Source organism: Schistocerca nitens, chromosome 8 (genome assembly GCF_023898315.1).
Source record: "Schistocerca nitens isolate TAMUIC-IGC-003100 chromosome 8, iqSchNite1.1, whole genome shotgun sequence".
Taxonomy (NCBI): domain Eukaryota; kingdom Metazoa; phylum Arthropoda; class Insecta; order Orthoptera; family Acrididae; genus Schistocerca; species Schistocerca nitens.
Genome location: NC_064621.1, coordinates 334967989 through 334994649, shown reverse-complemented (window position 1 = coordinate 334994649; position 26661 = coordinate 334967989). Strand labels below are relative to the sequence as shown.

The following is a 26661-nucleotide window of genomic DNA, read 5'->3' as shown; positions in this document are numbered from 1 at the left end:
GAGACCTCACGCCCCACGTGTTGAGCAATTCGGCGGTACGTCCACCCGGCCTCCCGCATGCCCACTATACGCCCTCGCTCAAAGTCCGTCAACTGCACATACGGTTCACGTCCACGCTGTCGCGGCATGCTACCAGTGTTAAAGACTGCGATGGAGCTCCGTATGCCACGGCAAACTGGCTGACACTGACGGCGGCGGTGCACAATCGCTGCGCAGCTAGCGCCATTCGACGGCCAACACCGCGGTTCCTGGTGTGTCCGCTGTGCCGTGAGTGTGATCATTGCTTGTACAGCCCTCTCGCAGTGTCCGGAGCAAGTATGGTGGGTCTGACACACCGGTGTCAATGTGTTCTTTTTTCCATTTCCAGGAGTGTATTTGGTGGAGGGGGTATGGAGAGGAGAAAGTGACTCATCCCAGAATCCAACCGTAGCACTTTGCTCGCCTCTCCACACGACTGCACGAGGGTGACAGTGAAAACTTTCAGTAAATTAAACAAGGAATAGTTATAAAAAAATTAAATGATACTATCGTTTTCAAAATTTCCCCTTTTAACATCAATACATTTTTTCATTCGGTGAAATCAGTCTGTAAAGTAAGGATGCCACTCTTCGTGAGGAATTTCAAAAACCAAACTTTTATAATGTTCCACGGCTTCGTCTGATGACGATGAAGTGATCCCACGCATCTCAGCTTTGATCTTTGAAAATAAAAAAATAAAAAAAGAAATCATAAGGTGATAGGACAGGACTGCATCCTCGACGGTCTGTGGTGCTGACCTTTGGGCATCCAGATACTTGGTTGTTAGTTCTACTGTATGCGACCAAGTGTTGTTGTGATGAAAATTTTTTTTTATTCCCTAACCTTTTCAAAAAGTTACCAGTAAACAGTCGTTTGCGTACCCGTAAGCAGTAACGGCACGTCTGTCTCCTAATGATGTAGTAACAATATGGTGTGTTTTAAGAAAAAAATAGCAACAAGCTTATTACCAACAGACCGAATTCGCCAGACTTTACTCGGCTTTGGATCCGTTCGAAAAAGCCACTGAGTACCTTGACATTTCTTTCCAGCGTCATAGCACCCAGAATCCAATAATCATCGGCTGTAGCAGTATTCCAAGCAAAGTTTCAGGTGCCGCCTTGGAATTTTTCCAGGGGTTTTCTGCACCAATCAGAGTGCTGCTGTTTTTGATCGGGAGTCAGGATATGCTGAATCAATAGATAACAAAGTTTTGTCACGTCTAACTGTAGATGTAAAATGTTTTGGACTTTATTCATACCAATGCCTAATGTCGCCCAAATAAATTCATAGGATGTCCTTCCATTTTCTTCAAAAATTGCACGAGCAGCGGTAATACACTACTGGCCATTAAAATTTCTGCAGTAAGAAGAAATGCAGATGATAAACGGGTATTCATTGGACAAATATATTATACTAGAACTGACATGTGATTACATTTTCACGCAATTTAGGTGCATAGATCCTGAGAAATCAATACCCAGAACAACCACCTCTCGCCGCAATAACGGCCTTGTTACGCCTGAGCATTGAGTCAAAAAGAGCTTGGATGGCGTTACAGGTACAGCTGCCCATGCAGCTTCAACACGATACCACAGTTCATCAAGAGTAGTGACTGGCGTATTGTGACGGGCCAGTTGCTCGGCCACCTTTGACCAGACGTTTTCAGTTGGTGAGAGATCTGGAGAATGTACTGCCCAGGGCAGCAGTCGAACATTTTCTGTATCCAGAAAGGCCCGTACAGGACCTGCAACATGCGGTCGTGCATTATCCTGCTGAAATATAGAGTTTCGCAGGGATCGAATGAAGGGCAGAGCCACGGGTCGTAACACATCTGAAATGTAACGTCCACTGATCAAAGTGCCGTCAATTCGAACAAGAGGTGACCGAGACGTGTAACCAATGGCACCCCATACCATCACGCCGGGTGATACGCCAGTATGGCGATGACGAAGACGCGCTTCCAATGTGCGTTCACCGCGATGCCGCCAAACACGGATGCGACCATCATGATGCTGTAAACAGAACCCCGATTCATCCGAGAAAATGTTTTGCCATTCGTGCACCCAGGTTCGTCATTGAGTACACCATCGCAGGCGCTCCTGTCTGTGATGCAGCGTCAATGGTAACCGCAGCCATGGTCTCCGAGATGATAATCCATGCTGCTGCAAACGTCGTCGAACTGTTCGTGCAGATGGTTGTTGTCTTGTAAACGTCCTCATCTGTTGAGTCGCTGGGATCGAGACGTGGCTGCATGATTCGTTACAGCCATGCGGATAAGATGCCTGTCATCTCGACTGCTAGTGATACGAGGCCGTTGGGATCCAGCACGGCGTTCCGTATTACCCTCCTGAACCCACCGATTCCATATTCTGCTAACAGTCATTGGATCTCGACCAACGCGAGCAGCAATGTCACGACACGATAAACCACAATCGCGATAGGCTTCAATCCGACCTTTATCAAAGTCGGAAACGTGATGGTACGCATTTCTCCTCCTTACACGAGACATCAAAACAACGTTTCACCAGGCAACGCCGGTCAACTGCTGTTCGTGTATGAGAAATCGGTTGGATACTTTCCTCATGTCAGCACGTTGTAGGTGTCGCCACCGGCGCCAACCTTGTATGAATGGTCTGAAAAGCTAATCATTTGCATTTCACAGCATTTTTTTCCTGTCGGTTAAATTTCGCGTCTGTAGCACGTCATATCCGTGGTGTAACAATTTTAATGGCCTGTAGTGTAGATAGGAGATACGAGAAATCGATGAGACAGTCAGAAAACTCGATTTATTGTCTCAGTACATCTCTAAAGATGACTGGTACAAGGAAGCAGACTATATCCTGCTCCTGATAGGGAGCTACGTCGAACTCCCGAAGATGATAGACATCTTAAACGATCCTGAGTAGTAGACCTTGCGCTCTCATTCACCAGTCCGGCCGTTATTCCTGACCTTTTGTCATCTAACGGTCGATCTCCTCAACTTCACAGCGCTGCTTGGCAAGCTTGGAAAAATTCTCGATTCTCGGAGGAAAATACCTCAATTTACCACTTAGATCCCAAGTCCTGATATCCTTAAAACTCACCAAGATACTGTGGAAGTTAGTCGAGCAAAGCCCTGTGGTGCTTGCAAGGTACTGTATACAGATAATAACAACACGGAAACCAATGCAGTTGTCGTAACGCGGAAATAGAGCGGTTTATTTGGCTTCCAAAAGGTCATGGACATTGGCTTTCGGGCAATAGAACACAAGGATGAACGACAGCGAATAGATGTGCAGTTGTTGAGCAACTGGCCTCCCTAATGTACCAACTGGCTACCAACAGTGTCTCGTGGTGTAGCAGTTTTAATGGCCAGTAGTGTATTTTCATAAGTAACAACAGTTCTAAGGCGCCCTTCACGAGATTCGTCATTAAGAGAAAATCGATCTCTTCTGAATTCTCTGTACCAATTATAATTGTTGCTTTAGACGGCGCTTCTTCACCAAATGCATTTCCAAGCTGTTGCTTTTCGTGTTGTTTATGTGTTAATGACGATTTAAAATCGGAAAAGTTCATAACCCAGAAATGTTCTCTAATTAGATTCTTTTTTCTGTGCACATAAAAACTTTAAAGGGTGATTATTAATGAACTACTAGAGCAAACTTGACAAACCATACAGCAATCAACTCACGAACTATTGTAAGTGATGTCAAATATAAACAAATTTCATTTGCATTTAGAACAATGGCATTCTAAATATTTTGAGAGTATCCCTCGTAATATCTGTTCATAAATGAACTACCACGATATCTAATCGTGCAATGAGTTAACGAGAAAATATGTCTAAAAGATAATTTTATCAGTCTAAGAGATTCAATGGCTCGGCACATATAGGCGTGGTGAGTGGTGGCAGGGAGAGGGAGTGTGGTGGGTTGGGTGTATAACTGGAGACACTTTCCCTACTGGGATCTGGAGTACAGAATTATCATAAGCATCTAGGTGGTTTCTCGTGGCTCTGCTAAACCTCTCGTTTAGTCAACTGTATCATTAATTCAACTTTGTTTTCATGCCAAGACATGTGTCCAGACTAACTGACTCATTTACTTCAAAAATAGCAGTTTTAGAATCTTGCCTCTCCACGTGCATAAATTTCCACCGACGACCAGGTCCACATATATTAGGATTTATTCGTTGCTAAAAACTGTTACTTAATGGATGATGTAAGAAAAAATCGAAGGAGAGGGCACAGATATGCATATACATGTGCAAATCGTTGATGATGAAGAGCACAGCTGACGGGCTACGCTAAACCAATCTTAGGGTTGATGATTAAAATGCCAGCAGAACATCACTGAAAGAAAATGAACATAGTATCTTAATTTACGAGCTTGTTTCTCTGTATGCCTTGCAGTGGTGCAAAGTGAAAAAGAGCTCACTCACGTTGTACAAGAAATCTGACAATTTGTTGTCTTTTGTCATTTAAATCATCAGTGTGTTAGCACGAAACTTCTGAAATTGTGCCATAATCTGTTCTTGTCCTCTTGTGTTATCTTTGTTTCCAACTCTGGACGAAGCAGGGAGTACCCTGGAGTTCTGCCGTTAACTCCAGAGAGTCCTATATGCAGGTAACGGTATCTTTCAAAACCTTTAAACACAGGCCATTAAAAGACATCGCTAAAAGACACATAAAATCCTTTATTAGTGTTTCGTAGTATCTGGCATTCCGTGACTGGGAAGTTAGGTGATGAGCTAGCAGGAACTTATCTTAACTTACAGGAACTTATCTTAAAAATTATACCTACCTATTTATGGTACATCAAATCAATCTTCCGGTATTTTAAGGCTGCAAACTTGTCGGTGATGTCTCAATAGAATGGCGTGTTTTGATAAACTGCACCAGAAGTTATTTCTGAATTGAGATATTCGGTAAAGAAGAAAGTCTCTCTCCTCAAACAGCATTCCTCAGATATGTTTTTATATGCTTCAGGCAAGAAAAGCTTTGTTCCACAGATGCTATAGTAGAAGAGATGGACAGAGTAAGGGAGAACATTGTATTGATTGGCGACTCCATGTTGTCTTGTGCACTACGACCAGATAACAGGTATACTTGAAACAAGAGACAGCATTGGTCGTATATTTTTTTTTTTACTATTTTGCAATAGTAAAAAATATACGACCAATGCTGTCTCTTTTTTCAAGTATAAGGGAGAACAGTTTATAAGTATCTGTAAAAATATCATTTTCCTCAATGAGCATTTCTAACAACTTACTGTACTTCTCATCGGTATACAAAATAGAGAGTTCGAATCTTAAGAGCCGTGTCTTGGAGAACACTGGCTCAAACAAAACTTGTAAATTTTCTGATGCGCCAGAAAGAAATGATGTGTGGTATTCTTCAGATTATGTGGTATCGGCAAGGCAAATAAACAATTTTTCACCGTCACGAAATCTTTCATCCATTTACATCAAAACGTGATCCAAAATTTCGTAATACAAGGGTCGATACAACGCGAAAATACACCCTATTTCATCAGTTGCATTCATATTTACAACATATAGCACTATACGCACTACTGATGGGAGTGTGCTCCATGCACACAAAAACCACCGCGGTGCAGTGTGGAACTGGAAGCAGACGGGAATAAAATTTCCATTCGTCTCACTGCATGCCTCCTCCACTGGAAAAATTACGCGGATGACGTCATCACACTGCATGCCTCCTCCACAGGAAAACTTATGCGGATGACGTCACGTTGCTATAGCGACCATACTGTTATGCTTGGCCTGTGGCTCCGTCCATGAGGTTGAGCTTCGAGAAAGGGGAAAGATACGTCACTTCCCTGGTCAGAATTGCGCTCTTGCCGCTACAAAAAAGTTCCGCGCAGTAAAAAACAGAGACATCCATTTGGTGTGAAGCCAGCATATGTTGGGGGCCAAATAAACTTTTAAAGCATGGCAAGATGAGCCAAACTGCATGTCTGAGGAAACAGAAAAACTGGAACGATGAAATCAAGAGCTTCAGGACTCGATGTAAAGTGGTAATTTGAATAAAATTTATAAGTTCCCAGTGTGCCAAGTTGAATCTGTACTTAAATTGTCCTATTTCAGAGCCAAGCATCCAGCTAACATCTGAACCTAAATTTTTACTTGTTTCGTAAGAGCTAGTGTGTCGATCAGAAGATAACAGAGCTATTACAAAGCACCTGTGTTAACACAAATAACAAGTTCTTCTCGGAGGCATGAAGGACGTAACGCTACTGACGTAACTTTCGGACTTGTGTGCTAATTAGGCAGAAATAGTGTTTATATCTATCGTTCCAGTTAGCCTTTACTTAAGGAGAGTTGCTGAAGTCCACCAACGTACAAAAATGATACGCATACTTTGAAACTATATTAATGGGGCCAAATTTTGTCTCAGTTGCGAATATTTTTGACATCAGCTGTATTAGGTATAGGAATAATACCTGTTAGTGACACGTGAAACTTATGCCGGACCGGGTCTAGAATTCGGATTTCGTGCTTATTGTGAGCTGTTGCCTTAACCATCTCGACTGTCCACGCACGCTACTAGGACCTATCCAAACCTCCATATGCCACGGCGTCTACCCCTCCACTGCTCTCAGCTTTCCTGAATTCCCACAACAGGATTAATAAGACAAACATGTTCCACATTAGTACTATAGTCTGTGCCCGTCTAGGCTGTAATGCTTATTTTTACAATATCTGTTCCTTCAGATAAGGCTAATGAACAACTGACACTTACTAAGGAACAACTGCCAATTGCTACGGAACAACCGGCAATTGCTAAGGCCGATATTACAATATCAAATTTCTTTGTCAAAAATCTTTGCCAAAGATATTTGATGGTGTAATAGGGAACTTTGTCAAATGTCGTCCAATATTTGATCAAATCTAGGGCCTCGCTGTAGATTTGATCAAAGAAGTCGCTTGTCTTCTGTTCACTGCAATGTGATATGTTACCACATGGAGCGCTAGCATCGCTGCAGTGTTCTGTCGTCTGTAGTGTTTTTATAAACATTGCCGGTAAATACTATTGGTGTGTGCCGACAACTACAAAATTAATAGAGATGTATGAAGCTGATGAAGCGCTTTACAACGTGAGCCACCCTGAATACAAAAGTAGATTAAGAAGATTGGAGACCTGACCTGACCTGACCTAACCTAACCTAACTTAACCCAACCCTCTCCTATAGCAAGGAATCAGAGTGTTACAGTGAGCCTGTCTTCTGCAGATGTAGCAGTTCTTAAGTGAATATTGTGCTTTGTGATATGAGGATACACCTCACTGAGCACATACAGAAATGTATGCTCATCCAATTGATGTACGACTTGATGTCCTCCACTATAAGCTCACGTAACAAGTTTTGTTGAATGCTTTTATCGTGTCGTCGTAAAACCCACGGCTTCACCCAGGTATGTTTCCTTTTTTCCCCTCGCTTCTCTTCCGCATATGCACACAGTGCAACTGTGATACATGCAACTGCTGCGGTTAATAACAAGTTGTTGTCAGCCATCTTGAACTTTGTCGAAAAATATGATGACAGTGTAATACCCCTTCTGGCTCTGGCTCTGAGCACTATGGGACTTAACATCTGTGGTCATCAGTCCCCTAGAACTTAGAACTACTTAAACCTAACTAACCTAAGGACATCACACAACACCCAGACATCACGAGGCAGAGAAAATCCCTGTCCCCGCCGGGAATCGAACCCGGGAACCCGGGCGCGGGAAGCGAGAACGCTACCGCACGACCACGAGCTGCGGGCTAATACCCCTTCTAGCACTACGTCAAAGATCTTTGTCAAATATATTTAACGGAATATTTGATCACATCTTTGATCAAATCTTTGACAATGAAATTTGATAGTGTAATAACGACCTAGGGAACACCATATCAATGATAGCAAAAGTAAATGTAGAGAGCGGGACATATTAACTGCAGCGAAGCCTGTGCAGGAACGCTTCGTGCGCATTCGGCAGTCCATGCAGCACCGGGGACGAAAGTTGTTGCATGTGATACGGCAACATGTCTGCAAGACGTCATTTGAATGCTAACGACTGTGGACGAGCGGTTGAAAGCCTCGAAGCCGGTCACTCCACAGTAATCGCCATTTAAAAAAGGCCGCTGAAAGTGGAAATGCTATGCCAAAGCATGCCGGTGGTCATAAACAGACAACCACACCACAAGAGACTCGATATGTGTGGCGAAAAGGAAAAGACATCTCACACCTAGGCAGATCGCTGCAGATGCAGCCAATACCGGTACACACGTCTTGCCAGACCATTTCGCGGCGATTAAATGAGGCTACTTTGTATGTTCGGTAGCCTGTTAATGAATCTCAGTGCAGCCGCGCCACCACCAAGAAATAGTTCGTTGATGTAGGCAACACTTCGGTTGGGGTCGACAAAAGTGGTCCAGAGTGATGTTCTCCGACGAACTCGGCTTCACTTTGGCAAGTGATTCTGGCCACCAATTAGTGTGGAGAGCAGGAGGATCACGTTACACCACAAAATAGCCATGAACGTCATCGGTATTGCCTAGGCGTTATGTACCGTGTTCCATGTCGTCCATCGTTGCCTGTGATTATATCTGTACAACAATGCAACTGCTCTTAGCAATTGTCAAGCAGTGTAGGTTAAAAGGTTTCCAATTAAAAACAAGGAGGTATTGTCGATAGAGAGGTCTATAGAAGCGGAACTGCTCTACTGGAGAAAAACACTGCGTTCGTGTCGGACGAACCACTCCGTCTAAAGTGATTTAGCAGATGGGAAAGTTCGTTTGAATTTTCCCGCTGCCAACCATCGGATCCAAGCTGCAAGCAGGCACGTAGTTCCCGGTTACACCGCTAGATGACAGCACGGTACGAGCGTAGCCTACCTCTGCGACTACAAGCACAGGCGTTTGGTTACAGTTCTTACGGATGTTGGGACAATAAGCCAAAGACATCGCAAATGGAAAACACACACACACACTAAAAGGTTTGTCATTATTTACATCTGACCGCGTCTTCTCGGTTTTCATAACGTGTTTTAATACACAGAACGCCAACATAAACCCAAATCACTTTCATGGCAAAAAGATTGATTGATTAGTGCACAACAGACAATAATTAAAAATGAAATCAGGACTTTTCGGGTGAGTGACAGGTTAGGCATACGGAAACCTGGCTATTTACAGAAGGGAACCTCAAGCTGGCATGTCGGTTCGGCATAATAAATTGTGGCTATCACCGGTGTACAATTAAGAGGTCGTTTTCCACAGCAGATTCATAAACGTCCTTTTAAGGTAAATAAATGGTCTGGAGTCAGTAGAACACAAAGTCAAGAAAATTAAATCAACATATATTCAATTGCAGGTGAAAGCGAGACAAAAACTGTTTTTTACAACCAAAACGCCTGACATTTCAACTTGGAAAACATGTTTCTTTTAAACGGTTCGTCCACACCGGACTAAGTTTGTAAGGCTATATGTACGATAAACTGTCAGAACAACAAATGAAAAATAACGAGTCATTAGATTTTACGTTTGCTAATAAAGATGCGTTTCGGAGCTCTGAGTGACTTACAGAACCCAAAATTATTGTAGCAAATGATACGACTTTACAAATTGCCAAGATCCCGAAACGCGACGTGACAGAAGTGTGGTGAATTGTGCTTTCGTTGCTCAAACAGGCTGTTCATTTATTTTCAAGTTACAAACTGCTCAGAAGAGAACATTGCCAAATCCCTTATAATATTTGGAACTGGTACGATCACTGTTAACGGAGGATATTCGCACAGAAATAACAGAGGGGCACATATGCAGCGCCCGATTTCTCGTCACCGTTCGCTGTCCTCCGTCACGCGCTCTTCTGCGTGGTTTCTTTCTGTGCAGCAAAGCTGTGCGGGTGACTTGTGACGTCAACTTTCCCCTCCACGCCGCGTCTTCCCCACCACAGCACTGAGGCGACCACTTCGCAGCCACTCTATTGGTCAACTCGAAAATACGATGAAGCAAGACGCTGCTGCTGCTGCTGCCCCCCCCTCCCCATAACCGCTCCCGCACGAGCGTTCGCCGCACTACGAACGCACACAGTTGTGCTCTGATTGCGTAGTAGCAGCGGCGCGAGGGGAAGCAGAGATACAGCACTGCCTCCACCGAGGCGGCGGAGAGGCGATCGCTGGGAAGCCGTGGTGGGGGAAGTGCTGCTCGCCCGCTATCACGCAGGCGCGCTGAGCGGGAAAGCAGTCGGCGTGTCGGTCCCCATGAGGTGAGTGCTTGGGACGCGGGAGTGGGCGGAGGCGCAGAGTTTGGCGGAGCGGACTGCAGCAAAACGTGTGCGGCGTGGCGTGTGTGTGTGGTGTCGAAACGAACAGAAGCCTGACCCGACTGCTCCTTCTGCGCTGTGACCGACAAAGTTTACTGACAGAGAAGTACCTCCTGCTACCGAGGAGAGGCGTGCCGGCTTTTTCTTAAGTTTTTGGGAACTTGTGTGATAAACGCTGGAAGTGCCGAGTGGCAAGAAGAGGAAAGTTGCGAGGAGGCGGAGTGTGCGTCGCCAGACAGCATTACTGCCACAGAAGAAGAGAGGCGCGATAACGCAAAAGAAGTGCAAGTACTGTTGGCGTGCCCCCGTGCGGTGTAGTCGAGCGATGAGTGCCCGCGTGTACAATCCGTTGTTCCTGTCCGAGATGCGGAGGATGCTGAGGGGCGGCGGAGTAGCCGGCGGCGCCGGCAGCGCGGCGTCGGCGGCGGCCACGGCGGGCTGCGGCGGAGAGGCGGCGGCGGCGTCCTCCGGAGGCGGCGGTGGCGGCTATTCGCCCCCGCCGCCCCCGGTAGCCGGCCTGGACCGCGTGCGCCGGCAGCTGTTCGGCCCCGTGGACCACGAGGAGACGCGGCGCTTCGTACAGGACGAGCTGCAGGCGATGCGCCGTCGCGACACCGAGCACTACGGCTTCGACTTCGAGCGCGAGGCGCCCTTGCCCGGCAGCCGGCTGGTGTGGGAGAAGGTGCAGCCGGAGGCGGCGGTGCCCGCGTCCTACGCGCTGCGCCGCCTCCCGTACCTGGCGACGCACGCCGACGCGGCGACAGCCGTAGCGGCGGCGTCGGTGGCGGAGGCTGCGGCGGACGGAGAAGACGCCCCCAGGGGGACGGAGGAGAAGGCCGTGCAGACGGCGTCTCCGGCGCCCTTCGGCGTCAGCGCGACGTCGGCCGAAACGACGCCTGTCGCCGCCGCACCGGCGCTTGCTAAAGCGTCGAACAACAACAACAACAGCGTCAGCACCCCAAAGCAGACTTGCATTTCTGGTGAGTATCGCTTCTGCATCTTTTTGACTTACATTGCTTTCATCTCGGTACTACTCACAGACCACGAATACCGCCCAAGCACCCCATTTTTTTGACACGTATAAAATGAATGAAGTGACAGCCTTATGCATAAACAAATAAAATAGTCTCGAATTGCGTAACCACTTCTTCATTCCTTCTTCGACACTCAATGATTCAATTCCATTGCTAGATTGATCCTCGGGATTTGCAGAATATGTTCCATTTGGAACATCGCATTGCGTATATTTACTGAAAGGACGCGATTCGAAGGCAGCGAATCTGAATGCCAGACAAAGCCTGTGCTAATAGATTAGTCTGCAGCATTTCTTAATGTTTACCTCGGGCAATATGTAACTCATATTTCGACGTAAAAATGCAACCTCGAGGTAAATTCGGAAAACGTATATTAGGTAATGGTCGAGTCTCCGATGAGTATTTTGTTGCATTTTAGAACCACATATCGTGCATGAACTGCGTAACTTTTATTCTATACTTGAAGCACCATGCATCCAGTCCTACAGCCCCTGTATTGGTAATCCAGATATGATTCCGCAGCCGTGTAATACTTCCTGTAGATATCTATTATCAAAGCCCATCATTTTTACCGGTATGTCCTCATGGACCTTTAGCTGATGGTACGAGTCATATTTTCTTTCGTAAGAAAGTTACGCGTGTTCTACAAATACTACTTTTGTGCGTGTTTTTTCCAGACGGATGTTGGTTCAGTATCTCGATTTATCATAAATCAACGGAAAATCACTGTACAACCCGTGTCATATTGTTGTTTTGATCAAGCCGTTTGAAACATTGATGGAATTAGGACAGAAAGAGGAACTTGGATTTCTAGCAGGCGTGAAAGCTACGTGAGCTTGTCTATTGGCGTGATTAGTGAAACATTTACTATAGCTCCATTGCGTACGACTGTATACCGGCTCATTAGGAATGTCGTGCAGCAGCCGTAGACTAAGTCGAATACTTAGCAACCCTCGCTAATTTGGCATACAGGCAGCATTTTGTCCGTTCAAAGTATTTCTGTTCCTATAGCTTCATTGCAGCAAAGTACCTCATGCAGTTAAAAAAAAATGTACATGTCAGAGTGTATTTCATACCCGCGTCTCCTGGGCCTCGCCTGGCGTTTTATACGTTACGGCGTTGTCGCTTAGCAATCCCGGCTCAGATGTCCTTCGTGCGTCTGCAACAGCGAGCGGCACGCCTCTGCTTGTTGTGTGAAGTTATTTGGCGCGAAAAATGCGAGCCAAGGTCGGCTTCCACACGCGTCCTGCGTGTGCGTGTGTGTGGCGATCTGAGACACACACTCGCTACATGCATTGGAAGCGAGTCTTGAAGAGACACGCTACTCGTCCGTCGCGCATTTTTCATAGTTTAATGCGCCTCGCCGCTGCAGTTTTCTCTCTAGATTGTGCAGCCGTCGTTTTATGAAGTCGAATATTGCCGCTCGCGCCGAGTAGGTAGCTGGCTCGTACTCATTGGCGCAATATATTCCTGATTAAGTACTAGCAGATAATAAAAGTGATTATCGAATTTACTATAGGCGGTTTCAGGTAAATAGCGCATTTTTGTGGGAAGAAACGACTTTGGACGATTGATTTTGTCTACCATATTTACGTCAGTTACCTTTAATTTCATTTTATCTAGCAAGGTTATCTGACATTCGAAAGTTCGCTAGCAAAATATTGAATTCATAGGCGAATGACGTTGTGGTGGTACCCTTGCGTTGGTTGTAATGGGCTGCTTTACTGTTGACTCTCGATTTAAAGAGCATTTACGTTTTCAACGCCAATCCTTAAAATAACTCCGCTTGTCATGTTAAAAGGACTGACCAACGCAAAAAGTTAAACTGGTATTCTTCCATTTGAAAAACTGTTTAACAGCTTGTGGTGAAAGCAATTTCTGTTTGCCGCTTTTTCTGTGGAATGTTTTACCTAGAAATATTTTCTTGACATGCAGAAAGCTAGAAGCTTCATTTACTCATCTCTTGATAGTTTTTGCCTATAATGTAATTCGCTTTCATTTGTTTGTCTCCTACTTGAGAACGGCTGTTGGCATTCTATTCGATTTCCAGCAGTGGTTTAATTTTGCGTTTTCTTGTCGCCAGTGATTGCGATTTTAAACTCATTCCGCTATAAACTGACTTACTCCCCACCGTTTGTAGTGTAAGGCCAAATCACAACAATGGGAGAAATTAACGGACGAGTGTGACCGCTGAACAATAGCTGCTTGAAGAATTCTGTTGCCGTATTGTTATAAATAGCAAGTCGCTCACCCGGTATCGCTGGCCTGTTTGCTACGTAATTTCGCGCACGGGGTAATGAGCGCCTCACGAACTATCGGGCTTGGTTGGCTAGGTGTCCACCACGGAAGGCTGTTGCTTTCCTCGCCTGTGCCTGCGCTAGGCGAGCTGCCTCCGAGCTCGGCGGCCGAGATGGTGCCAAACCTCTGCCAGCGAGCAGCAGCAGCAGCCTCGCTGGAGCCGTGTTGCCACATCTCTGAGCCACAATTATCAAGGCGCGCTGTTACGAAACGGCCGCGCGCCACAGCGTCGCGAAACTGCCACCGCAGTTCCCCGATCTCCTCTGCAATCACTGTAACTGTTTCTCCCCGTAACCTGCACTAACGAATTCTCGAGAGCCTCGCCGACATGAATGCATATTATAAGCGCGCCATCAACGGCTTGTTATGCAGTTGCGCAAATTTTGTTATTACAATCTACGGTGATTTAATAATATAGTCATTGTCTTCCGGTATATAGAAACTGTCATCTCTGCCTATGATATCTGTCATTGCGGTGTGCTTCGCAATTCTCGGAGATTTTGTACTATGCGTTAAAATGTCAAAATATCAGGTTGCCGCCAAAAAAAGTAAAACCGATCGAGAGAGCTGTAATGTGTCATTTCCTTGTGCAATCTTTGAACCGGACTTCATTAAAATAAAACAACTCTTAGGTGCTGCACGAATTCGCATTTAAAGGTACCAGTGGAAAGCAAAGAGATTGCAGTAGAAGAGATTCCTTTCACGATATCAAAGATAGAGAAGTGCTCATAGGTCTTAAGGTACACAGTCTTCCCAGCTTCAGACCTAAAATCTTTTGGTTTGCTGTTTAAATAAACTGTACGTTAATAAATTAAAGCATCGTAAGTGAAAACCCTTTCATCCGATTAAAATTCTCTGATGTTTTTGTTTGGACATTGTATCGAAGTTGTATGGAAATCACGTATTCGTTTTACTTTTCTTAACAATTAGTTCTAAAAGCATCTGCGTACTCCTGATGATGTCACCACAAATCAAATGCTTAAACTGAAGCAAATCCTTGTTAGGAAGATTGATCGAGTTTTGCTGGTTAAGCTCTTAGCTGTGCTAGCAAACTGGATATGGAAATACCAGAAATACAAAAGTAAAGAACAGAAACTCCCTTTCAACAAAATGGTTCAAATGGCTCTGAGCGTTATGGGGCATAACCTCTAAGGTCATCAGTCCACTAGAACTTAGAACTACTTAAATCTAACTAACCTAAGGACATCACACACATCCATGCCCGAGGCAGGATTCGAACCTGCGACCGTAGCGGTCGCGCGGCTCCAGACTGTAGCGCCTAGAACCGCTCGGCCACCCCGACCGCCTCCCTTTCAGCAGAATTGTACGTCAGAAATTGGTAATGATTCTGCAACAGTACTTTTTTTCGTAGTTAAGGTTTTACTGCAGTTGTAGTTGACCCATCACAACCCATACTGATTGTACTCCGAAATACTGTTCGTATAAAGGACACAGTTAAGATTCAGTCGTCATAAGAAGAAGGAAATGATACATTTACGAACCCAGTTTGACAGAAACTATTTGCTGATGATAATAGCCAGCTTAACAAAAGTTTAATTAAGGACTGCCCTTGACGGTAACTTGTAAGGTTAGCAATATATATTTTTAGTAATGCTGCCTCTTGTCACAATACTTTTTTCCTGTTTTAGTCCAATGCGTTTTTGAAGTTACAACTCCAGTTTCAGGGACTGCATCTGTTTCAGTTTATCATTTTCATCTGGCCACAAAATGTTCTTAACACTTCACATACACTAACATTGTTATAGCCGCACTACATTCTAATATACAACCTAAGTAGTACATCAAATGAAGTGAGTACAGTGCGACTTCTAGTTCCGACATGCGTTGGGCTACAACAGAGACAGCAAAATAATGTGATCGAACGCAAAGAATCACTAACATTCCTAACCAGTAATGTGTGCGCGGATAACTGCAGTGCAAACTAGCCTTCGGGCTGATGACTAATGTACTTGCTAATGACTGCAGCAAGTTTGTAACGATGACTGTCTTAACTGTTCTTCCTGCATTTAATACTGACTGGTTATTAGTATTTTGCGGAAACACTCTAAGGGTAGGACGCTCTGATGTAAACTGCTCGGGGAATGAAAGTTTAAGAGGTCCATCACATATCTCCATGTTTTGTTAATCAAATGGTTCAAATGGCTCTGAGCACTATGGGACTCAACTGCTGTGGTCATAAGTCCCCTAGAACTTAGAACTACTTAAACCTAACTAACCTAAGGACAGCACACAACACCCAGCCATCACGAGGCAGAGAAAATCCCTGACCCCGCCGGGAATCGAACCCGGGCGTGGGAAGCGAGAACGCTACCGTACGACCACGAGATGCGGGCTTTTGTTAATCGATAAAGTGATTGAGCACAGCTTAGTCGTTGTCTCAAAAGATTATCTCTACTGTTTCGTAAGACTGATAACGGTCAAAGCTGGGACTGCAAGAAAATAAAAAATAAAGCATCTGCGCTCGTGGCTCTTTCCTTTTAACTAAGACAAGAGTGTGGACCATCGTTAAATATTGTCTTTGCGAGGACGAACGCCTCGTGTCCTCGGCAGGGAGCGGTTATCTTATCAAGAGAAAGAGAGTTAGTCTCCAAATAACTTGGTGGAGGACAAACTTTGCGGCGTGACTGTCTCAAGAAAGGCCGGTAGCACACATACAAAGCTAACGCTTCATAATAAAGATGGCCAGGCTTCTTGTCTCAAACTTGGGTCGTCGGGAGGTCAGTGTTGGCGGCCAAGCCCAATTTCGGTTGCGAAGGGGCGAAGTGGCTACTATTAAGGATTCCAGGGTTGTATTTGATCGCGGGGAATTGCCTAGCCTTCCCATCCACACCAGGCTCTTCGTTCTGCGCGCGAAAGCGTAGACATGTAGGGAAGCGCACAAATTGTGCCATTAATTGACACTACGCTATACGTGCTACAGCAGTCGAAAAACGAATGCAGCGTCGCATTGGGCGCTATTGTGCTGTTTGCAAACAAGCCTGTATTGTTTATAAGTTTATGTGACGCTTGTTTCTTGTATAACAAATCAAACAGGTCAAGGCAACATTTTCTGCTTCCATGTCGTTCCAAGGCAATTTCAGGATTACGTTTTCCGTCTCTGGTTTTCTTCCAAAAGGATAAACAGAGTTTCATAGTCTTCAAATTCCAAGCCAACGATGCTGTGTTACAGACCAAGTGTTCCGCTAGCCGAGTGACAAGATCTGTGGTAGGAGTCCGTGCTTATCACACTGATTGCGGGATGCTACATGTAACGTTGGCTAATCACTGTACTGGTCGCACTAGTCCTTCTCGTATTTCCTCACAATTTCTTTGATTTATTTTATTACACCAACCTAATCTTGCAGTTTTATTTATCATTAAGATATAACCGCAAATTTTTTAGTAGTGTGCAAATATTTTGTGACAGTTTCATTAGCAGTATTGCTATTTTAGCTCTACAGATTATATCACAGTTTCATGCTACCTACGGGACAACCATTTTATGGGAAAGTTTGCGAGACTAAATTCAGAATGCCTTTATTTTTACCCAACTAATATTCTTTCTGCGGTTTTCTCCCGTTAATTTGCGAACTTTTGCCTTCCCTCGGCCCCTTGTCTAGATAAAAAATCGACAAAATATGGAAGTTTGGCTTAGAATCATAGTGTTTCGCTTGAAATGATGAGGACGAAGTTTACTTGTTCAGTGATTACAACCATGAAAGAAAGCTGTGTCGAATCCATGAACGTCGTTATTCTTAGTTTCTCATAGAGAGCCAAGGCACGCCATGTAACCGTTAAAACGCTATCATAAAACATCCCTAGTGGGTGATGTACGTTGTGATTTCGGTTAGCGGTGTTTTTTAATCTCGTCTGTGAGCGGGACGTTCGCACGGGGAAGGGGAAAAAAATTCAAAAATGGTGCAGCCGCGCGTCGGTTAGATTTAAAGGGGCGGAGCAACCCCCATGTGCAGGGTGTGTGCGCCGTTACGTGGGCCCATTGTGTGCCACGGGGTGAGTTGCGCTCACACATGTGGTCGCGTGGCGTGGACGCGACCCTCCCCGCCGTGGGTCCTCACGAAAGCCCGCCACGAGCCGTAACGGTCGTTTCCCCATAGACTTCGGTGCGCCAGTTGGCAAGACCACTATCACAGTAACCAAGTTTCCCCTTCGTGTTCCGTAATTTTGTTTTGCCGCCTTTCATTCTTTTAATAATATACCAGTGAAGTCATACAGCGGTACTTCCGTTGGTAGAGTAATTAGAACGGAAAGTCTCGGCACACATTTCACTCGATAGTGACTGTGCCTTAAGGCCCTCACACAAACTGTAGCATCGTTTTTTGTATCACAGCATAATTAAATAAACAATAACTAAAAAATAATTTCCCAGACAGGAGGGATAAAACTACGCTACGGCGGCCGAGTAAGTGATCGTTAGATAATATGAAAATGATCTAATATATATGTTTTTTTTTTCCAAAATGACGGTTAGGGAGATCGTTGTAAAGCCAGGAATTTTTCGCAAAGTATTGTCAAATCAGCAGCATACATTTGTTTTTCGCCCCTTCCTACTCATCTTCCCTCATGTTCCCCCCAATTCCAATATTTCGTGTCTTTTGTAAATAGTGGCTATGTGACGAGTGAGGAACACATCAAATGCTCATCAAACTCCAGTGACAGACAGTACGAGAGATACGTTGTGCATCACGATGTCTTCCTCTGTTAAAATTCTTAAGAAGAGTCAACGACTGTATTGCTTCTCCTCCAACGCATTCCTCGCGAAATGACCATGACGTTAAAATAAGAAAGATTCGAGGTAGCACAGAGGCTGTCCAAACAATCTTCCTTGCCGCACAACTTTAGCAACTGGGTGAAGCTGGGTGAAGTCACAGTGTTAACAAGAAGTACCGTCTAGTACACATCATAAGGTGGCTTGTGGGATACAGGTTCAGACGTAAATTAAGCTAGTTCGCACTCCCTGGCTTTTCATTTCAGGGTCATCCGGTATGAATCACCGCTCCCGGCTTCCTAGGGACGAAGAAGAACCACAAACAGCTGCAATTGGTCGCCCGCAGTCTCAGTGGCTATCAGGAAAGATGCAATTACATTGCGCACAGAGACAAGTAGGCGAGCTGCCTCTTTATCAGTGCCTGAGGAAATCTCTTTCACATCGATAACGTTAACTAATATCACTTTAATCTCCCCTATGATAATCGTATTTCGTAATATGTCATAGCTTTCTCGAGTGTGTACTTTGCTTCATCTGGTGTCTTTTCCTCGATTAAACCGGATAAGATACTCGCTCTTTCACTGTTTTACACGTAACATACACACACACATTCACACACATATACGGCAGGCAGCATAGAATCTAATGAAGCATTTGAGAGAGTACTGGCAAACGAATTCATGTAATTCACGGACTTTTGGGTGCCTCAGGTTAAATAAACACAATGATTACATTAAACATCTGACAGCCGGACAATTCGAAGTGCCCCATTGCACTGCCTCTCAACTGCGTTATTACATGGTTGTCAAGTATCTTTCATGCAGGTCGATTGGCTTTTGTGGACCAATAACGGAACGTATGTGGAATACACTACTCCATGAAAAGACGATACCTGTAACAAGACTTATGTTCAAGTTCGTTACTTTCTTCAACTCTGTGCAGTCAGGCGAATAGTTTCTCGTATTTCGCCCAAGTGGTTGGGAAACTGTTTGGCGTAAAAGACATATATATACAGTGTCGCAAGAGGAATGGTCAGTATTCAGGTATATGACAGGAACGATAATTTGAAGCAAAACATCTGGTAAACATGGGCTCTACAATGCGTACCTTAAGAGCTACGAGCAATTCATCTTCGATATTGTGAAACAAATATCTTCTACAGCATGTTCCTTGCCTTCCATATTTTGAAATGTGTCCGCAGCTCGTGGTCGTGCGGTAGCGTTCTCGCTTCTCACGCCCGGGTTCCCGGGTTCGATTCCCGGCGGGGTCAGGGATTTTCTCTGTGCCTCGTGATGACTGGGTGTTGTGTGATGTCCTTAGGTTAGTTAGGTTTAAGTAGTTCTAAGTTAGATGTTAAGTCCCATAGTGCTCAGAGCCATTTGAACCATTTGAAATGTGACAGTACGAACCAGAATAAGAAAAAAAGTTCAATAACCATGGACACTTTAAAGTGCATGCATTAAGAGGCATGAGCACCTATTCAGCTTCGCTACTGTGAAACAGTTCTACCGAAGAGGTGCTCATTGCTCTTAAGACATGCATTTTAGAGTGTATGTTTACAAAAGACAATTTTTTTGTTTTGTTTTCAGCAGTACTACTTCCTTCCACGATATGGAAAGCAAAGAGATTACAGTAGAAGAGATTCCTTTCACAATACCAAAGTTCGAGAAGTGCTCATAGGACTTAAGGTACACAGTTTAGAGCCCATGTTTGCTAGACTTTTTTTTCCGAATGATCTTACCTGTCATATCCGTGAATATTGGCCTTTCCTCCTGCGACGCCCTGTATAATGATAGGTTCGAAACGTTTTTGTGTTCTCATAGACAAAACTGTTTATTCCTGTTAGTTATTGCTTAGTTCTCGTCGTAGGTAATCGTGAAATACAGTCACTATGTGAACGCATTAAGTGTAGCCGCCTAGGTTACATCTGCATAATTTTGGTCCCATGTTTTTGCATGTCACTGTGGACTAAAGACACACTGGATTCACGCCCGACACTTAGCCGGCAGCTACTGGCGCTGCGAAGTACACACACACACACACACACACACACACACACAGCAGCCATGACCACATACGCAGACCTGCTAATTGGTCGGACCGACCTGAGTCACAACATGGCGGCACAGTTTACAGAAGCGAGCGAGGGACGACTTTCAGCAGCGCAGATGGAATAGCCTTGTTACGGTACCGCAAGCTCGCAGCGCGCGCGAATGAACTTCGCACGAGGATGGCGCCCGACTCGACTTAATGCTTACTGGGAAGCGGCGGGTTGTGAGGAGGGGAAAGGTGACAAAACAGCAGCGACCAGTCACGAGTAGCGTATTGCGCTTTTGAGTTGGGGTGCTATTTTGAGGCCGTTTCCAGTATTCGTTTGGGCCAATTAAGACTCGATTCTAACATCACGAACTTTGGTGAAGACTACTGAGGCTCCGTCAAAATTACCTGCCTTGCTAATCCCTTATCTCGATTTATTCTTTTCACAGAAACTTATAACACTGAGTATACTTGGGCTACTTCATTGCAAACCTTCGAAGAAACAAAACGTCGCATGTATCTGTTTCAGCACTGGCAGTCGTCCACCAGAGAACAACCAGTCCTACATATCTGTATGTAGCCAGGCTGTCGTGTTTTGGTTGAGGTGGTTGCCATCAGACATCGCCTTTACCGTGTACAGCTTTGGATATTCTGCAACAAAATATCGGCTTCAGCATCTGTCCTGTATTGTCAGTTTGACACTGAATTTAGCGGCTCAGAAAGTTAAGAAGAATGTGATAGCCCTTAACGGGATACTGATATTGATGACAATTTGTCAGATGACGGACCAGTGCTCGCCTGTTATAGGCGATAAAACGTCTACTGCGCTCCAGCGAACTCCTCCAAGATTTCTGTTCACAGGAAACGATTGTGAAATACATGATCCGACTTCATACCCAGATAAAAATTTAAAAAAAAACTGTAATTTCAGGATACTTTCGTCAAAGTACGGTGCATGAATATATTCGGGATTTTATTGTTGGTGATCTTAAAAAAAATTAACTCATAATTTTAAGCTTTAAAAGGCATATTTATATACCTATATGCAATTTTAGGCATTAAAGTACGGTTTTCATAAATAAAAATTCTGTTTTTCGGAACAGAATTTGTAATAAAGAAATCAGTACCATATGTTTAGGGGTTAGACCTGCTGTTAATTTCTGATCGTTGTGTGGTGTGGTAGATGAAACGCTCGCTTCATGTTGAAATCTGTTCATTTTACCCAGTAACCAAGAAAATGAGCTAAAAAACTACACTGCATTTTTTTACTTTCAAAGAACTGTATCCAACCTTAGATTTAGTCTTACCCTACTTTTATTCCCACTTTCAACATTTCCTTTCTTCAGTGCAATTGAGAGTGAGAAGTGTTTTGTGTTGGGGTAAGAGCCGGCCGCGGTGGTCTCGCGGTTCTAGGCGCGCAGTCCGGAACCGTGCGACTGCTACGGTCGCAGGTTCGAATCCTGCCTCGGGCATGGATGTGTGTGATGTCCTTAGGTTAGTTAGGTTTAAGTAGTTCTAAGTTCTAGGGGACTAATGACCACAGCAGTTGAGTCCCATAGTGCTCAGAGCCATTATTTTTGTTGGGGTAAGAACTTGTTTGTTTCTGCTTCCCCTGAGTAGCAGTTCAATACCCTACGCAGGATGTGCTGAAGACTGCTTTGGCTGGTGGACTGAGTTTCGTCAGTCTCTTCTACAGTCAACTGCTTTATTTCTCTTATTATTTCATATACTTTTGCATCTGCAAGCAGCTAGCACATCAGTCCATCTTTTATTGTTCCATAAGCGGTTATCAAATACTTTACCTGTTTTCCTCAACAGTACAGTGCGGAACTACAAGTTGAGTGAAATTTTACTTCCATAGCGTGGCGTGTAGCATAATCTTCACTCAAACGACGTTCAGAAAAAGAAGTTTAAACCTTTTAAAGAGAAAGGTTATCGCATCGGAGATTTTGCGTGCGATTGTTCTTATCTTGTGGAGTAAGGTATCGATAACGTCAAACATGGTCGGTGATAAAAACAGTATTTCCTTCCAGTGAACAAACGTGTTTTGTACGCGAATGTTGATTAAGGGTCTATGTATAAAAAAATTATGAATATACTGAAAAACGTTTTCTCCTTTTTGGTAGTGGAGTTGCGGTTCGGTGTAGATTATGCTGTGTATAAAGAGACGAGGAAGGACAGGATACTTTACGTATTCTTCTAGCAGACTTACAGCGTCGTACGCTGTTTACGCGATACAGAAGAGTCGTTGGCTCACGGGGCGCGGCAGCAGCTGCCACCTCTCGGCACAGTGGCAAACTACTAGGAAGTGGGTAGCCGGTAAAGTCAACGTGGCACTGCGCTGTGCAATGAAGCACTGCTGACGACATAAGTGCGCGATCGGAAACCGAAGTTGTTGACATAAAATCCAGTCGCGGAAAGTCCTTGAAGAAGCACGTGACAGTTTCAGGTCACACTGTCGCACCCAATACAGTGCACATTTGAGCAATAATTTTCCAAAGCAGCAATGAACACTTCGCTTTCGCCTGATTGCCGTTGATAGCAGCCGCATCCTGTGCAGACTTATCGATGCTTCCTCATTATCGCGGGCATTCCCTTTTAGCCAGCGTTGTGTGTGTACTCGTACGCTCCTTCCGGTCTGTGCCATCTTCCGGGAAGCGACTGGCGACGTCAGCATGCGATAAACAATCAGAGGCGCAGGGACCGGAGGCTATTTAAAGCATCCGCGCGTACTGCGTACCGATTTCCCAAGATGCTTCCGCATCCAGCTGAATAGTATTACCCGTGGATTCTAGTGGTCCACAACTATAGGAAAACTGAAATTTACCAACAGAGTAATTAACTATGACCACATCGTTCCTCCATAATTCACGTTCAGTGTAAACAAACTAAGCCCACTGCCTTAATTTGAGAAATGTGGGAGCAAATACGCAAGGTGGCGTTTGTGCCACCACGATGGACCAAGTCTCAGATACGAATACTCGAAAGTGGCGTTTAGCTTGTCCTTTATATCTGGTTTATTTTCTGCCAAATAACAACCGAAGTGCTAAAACTCTTTCCAAACAGGCCCCGGAAGGCCCAACGGTACCGACAACCGCCGTGTATACTCAGCCGATAGGAATCTCTGGATGCTGAAATGGAGGACATGTGGTCAGCACACCGCGCTCTCGGCCATTGTCAGCTTTCGTGATCGGAGCCGATACGTCTCAGTCAAATAGCTCCTCAGTTTGTCTCACAATGGCTGAGTGCAGCCGATTGTCAACAGCGCCTGGAACACCAATACGGTCGCCCTACCAAGTGTTAGCCAAGTCCGAGAGCGCTTAACTTCCGTTGACTTAAATAAAAACCTGTATTATTGTTATTCTTCAGCAGAGCGGAATTTTAACGGTTCAAACAATTTTCATACAGACACATGATTTGTGTTGTCATTTATGCTCATTATAGGTTGTCCTTGGTATTGTAAAACCTATTACCTAAGTTCAGATATCTAGCATCCCTTTTGCAAAAAATTTCTTTGTAACAATATCAAAGACAGCAGGCAAAAGCACAAAATCCAGTGGCATAACAAGAATGAGCACGATTATAACTTTTCTTTGCATGCGCAACCTTCAGCACACTCAGGATTTTCGAACTCGACACTGTGCAATCGATTGATCACTGACGCACTCGCAATGTGGTCGGTTCAAAATGGCTCTGAGCACTATGGGACTTAACATCTGTGGTCATCAGTCCCCTAGAACTTAGAACTACTTAAACCTAACTAACCTAAGGACATCACACACATCCATGCCCGAGGCAGGATTCGAACCTGCGACCGTAGCAGTCGCGCGGTTCCGGACTGAGCGCCTGAACCGCTAGACCACCGCGGCCGCCGCAATGTTGTCGGCCGGCCGCGGTGGTCTAGCGGTTCTGGCGCTGCAGTCCGGAACCGCGGGACTGCTACGGTCGCAGGTTCGAATCCTGCCTCGGGCATGAGTGTGTGTGATGTCCTTAGGTTAGTTAGGTTTAAGTAGTTCTAAGTTCTAGGGGACTTATGACCTAAGATGTTGAGTCCCGTAGTGCTCAGAGCCATTTGAACCATTTTTTGAGCCCGCAATGTTGTCGGCTCATGCTTTACAAGCAGGCACGTGATGCGCACTCTCCCACGTGTGTTCTGTTTTGATTAGGAAGTCGCTCGTGTAAATTGGGTTTAAGAGGCTCAAGACTGTAACGGGCCTCTATTTTCTTGCGTAAACTGCGGCGTGGTCTTTTATCGGCGCAGCTCGTTCAGAAGGCAACGGGCAGCCTTGAACCTGACGGGACTGATAGCGTTTGGTCACGTAGCTCGCAAGCGCTTTGCAGGCCCCGTATCAGCAGCCGGCAAGTAACTGCAAACGTTTGTATGTGCAGCTGTGAGAGCCTGCAGCTGACCCAGCGATAACCTGCAGCGGCTGCCTTTCCCTTCCCCACACCTGTTGCACAAATTTGTCCGCTGGGGTCAGTGGTGTGCGCTGGGTGATGCTTGTATTGTGTGTGTTCACCTGTTGACTCCCACAAGGGCAGACGTTCGTCGTAGGGAAATGAATTTCTCTTCTCGTATGTTATGAAGGTATTTTTAGCCTTTTCATCAGAATAGTGCTGGAGCGGTTAAAGCACTGGAGTTCTGGTTTGGAGGTCTCTGCTCCAGTCTAGGTGGAGATTTTGCTCGCTCCTCCTGGACAGCCCCTAATGCACTCAGCCTGCTATCAGACGAGTACTGGGGATATTTCCCGGGTGTAAAAGGCGCCCTCCCTCCTAGTGCCGTGGCGAAGGAGTCAGGCCGGTAGCCCAGTCATGGGATCGCCACAGACCTTCTTACTAGATACCATTGGGACGTATGTGTCCAACGATAGGTCCAGAGAACCAGTGCGGATTTCTGCATGTTACTGCTACGTATCATATGTGACATTGTTTTGCGCAAAAAGTATCGAAATGTGACAGTCATATGATACACTCGAACTCCCATGTAATGATAAAGTGATAGGGGTTTGGAATAATCTACAAAAATGTCAAATATCTTCTATCATAAATGCCATACTAGTGCTTTTCTGAAACTATACTGGGTAATTCAGAATTTCTATTACACGCTTCTAGGTGTTGTAGAGGTGAAGTTTTGATAAAGAACCCAAGTCCGGAAATGAACCGTTTGGATGTAAAATCTATTTGAGGATCGGATCAGTTTCAGATCCCCATCTTCGTGGTACGCGCACAGCGGAGACAATGAACTCTTAACCTGTGTGCTCTACAGGGGCCGAAGATAAGGGCAATGTTTCGAATTCTTCTTTCAGGTGCTCTTGAAAATCGAGAGTGCAGTACGTCCGTGGAACACCAGCCAGCCCCCCTAGTTTCGAGGGTAGCAATTTCTCTCAGCCGTTGCACTCGGACGAAGGTGTTACGTGATGCCATAATTGCAACAGGGACTGACAACAGCCGGCCGCGGTGGTCTCGCGGTTCTAGGCGCGCAGTCCGGCACCGTGCGACTACTACGGTCGCAGGTTCGAATCCTGCCTCGGGCATGGATGTGTGTGATGTCCTTAGGTTAGGTAGGTTTAAGTAGTTCTAAGTTCTAGGGGACTTATGACCACAGCAGTTGAGTCCCATAGTGCTCAGAGCCATTTTTTTTTGACTGACAACAGAGACCTTTTCGCAACTTATGTGTGTACCGTGAAGTGAGAGATTTGAAAGTGGTTCGACTTTCAAACTTTTTTTTTTTATCCAAACAGTCCATTTCCGCACATGGGGTTCTTAGAAAATCTTAATCAACCAAGTCCCCTCTACAGCCCCAAAAGTCTGTAAAAGGAATTTTGAATCACCCTGCATGACTTAAATGAAAGTACAGGGTGTTCATTCATTTCATACCACATTATACTGTAGGCCCCACGTCAAAATACCAGTCTGACAAATTGTGCCATCCCTCCCTGAGTTGGAAAAGGAAACTGCGGGCAATAGTTAATGATATAATTTCTGACGACAACATTAATCAGAATAACGATACATTAATACCTTTCATTCCGACAAAAATGGCAATGAAAGGATTAAACTTTCCTGCAACCTTGTTTTGCAATCTGCAGAACTTTTTTTTTAATATAACTTAGTATTCCATCATTCGGTGTACGTGCAGATTGGGTTTTAAGGAACTTCTTAATCCCATTGATTCTGCTCCATGTACACGTGACAGCGTGCATACACTGCGCGATAAAACGATAGGTCAATCGTTCAGGAT

General features: G+C 44.9%; 1 protein-coding gene across 1 annotated transcript in view; it reads left to right on the top strand.

The window, feature by feature from the left end:
- Positions 1 to 10111: 10111 nt before the first annotated feature.
- LOC126198761 (cyclin-dependent kinase inhibitor 1C-like) overlaps positions 10112 to 26661 on the top strand; it is a 51662-nt gene continuing 35112 nt past the window's right edge. Inside the window, exon 1 of the mRNA XM_049935317.1 lies at positions 10112 to 11305. Coding sequence (XP_049791274.1) covers positions 10651 to 11305 — 655 coding nt within the window. The 5' untranslated portion in view covers positions 10112 to 10650. The remainder of the gene's footprint in view (positions 11306 to 26661) is intronic.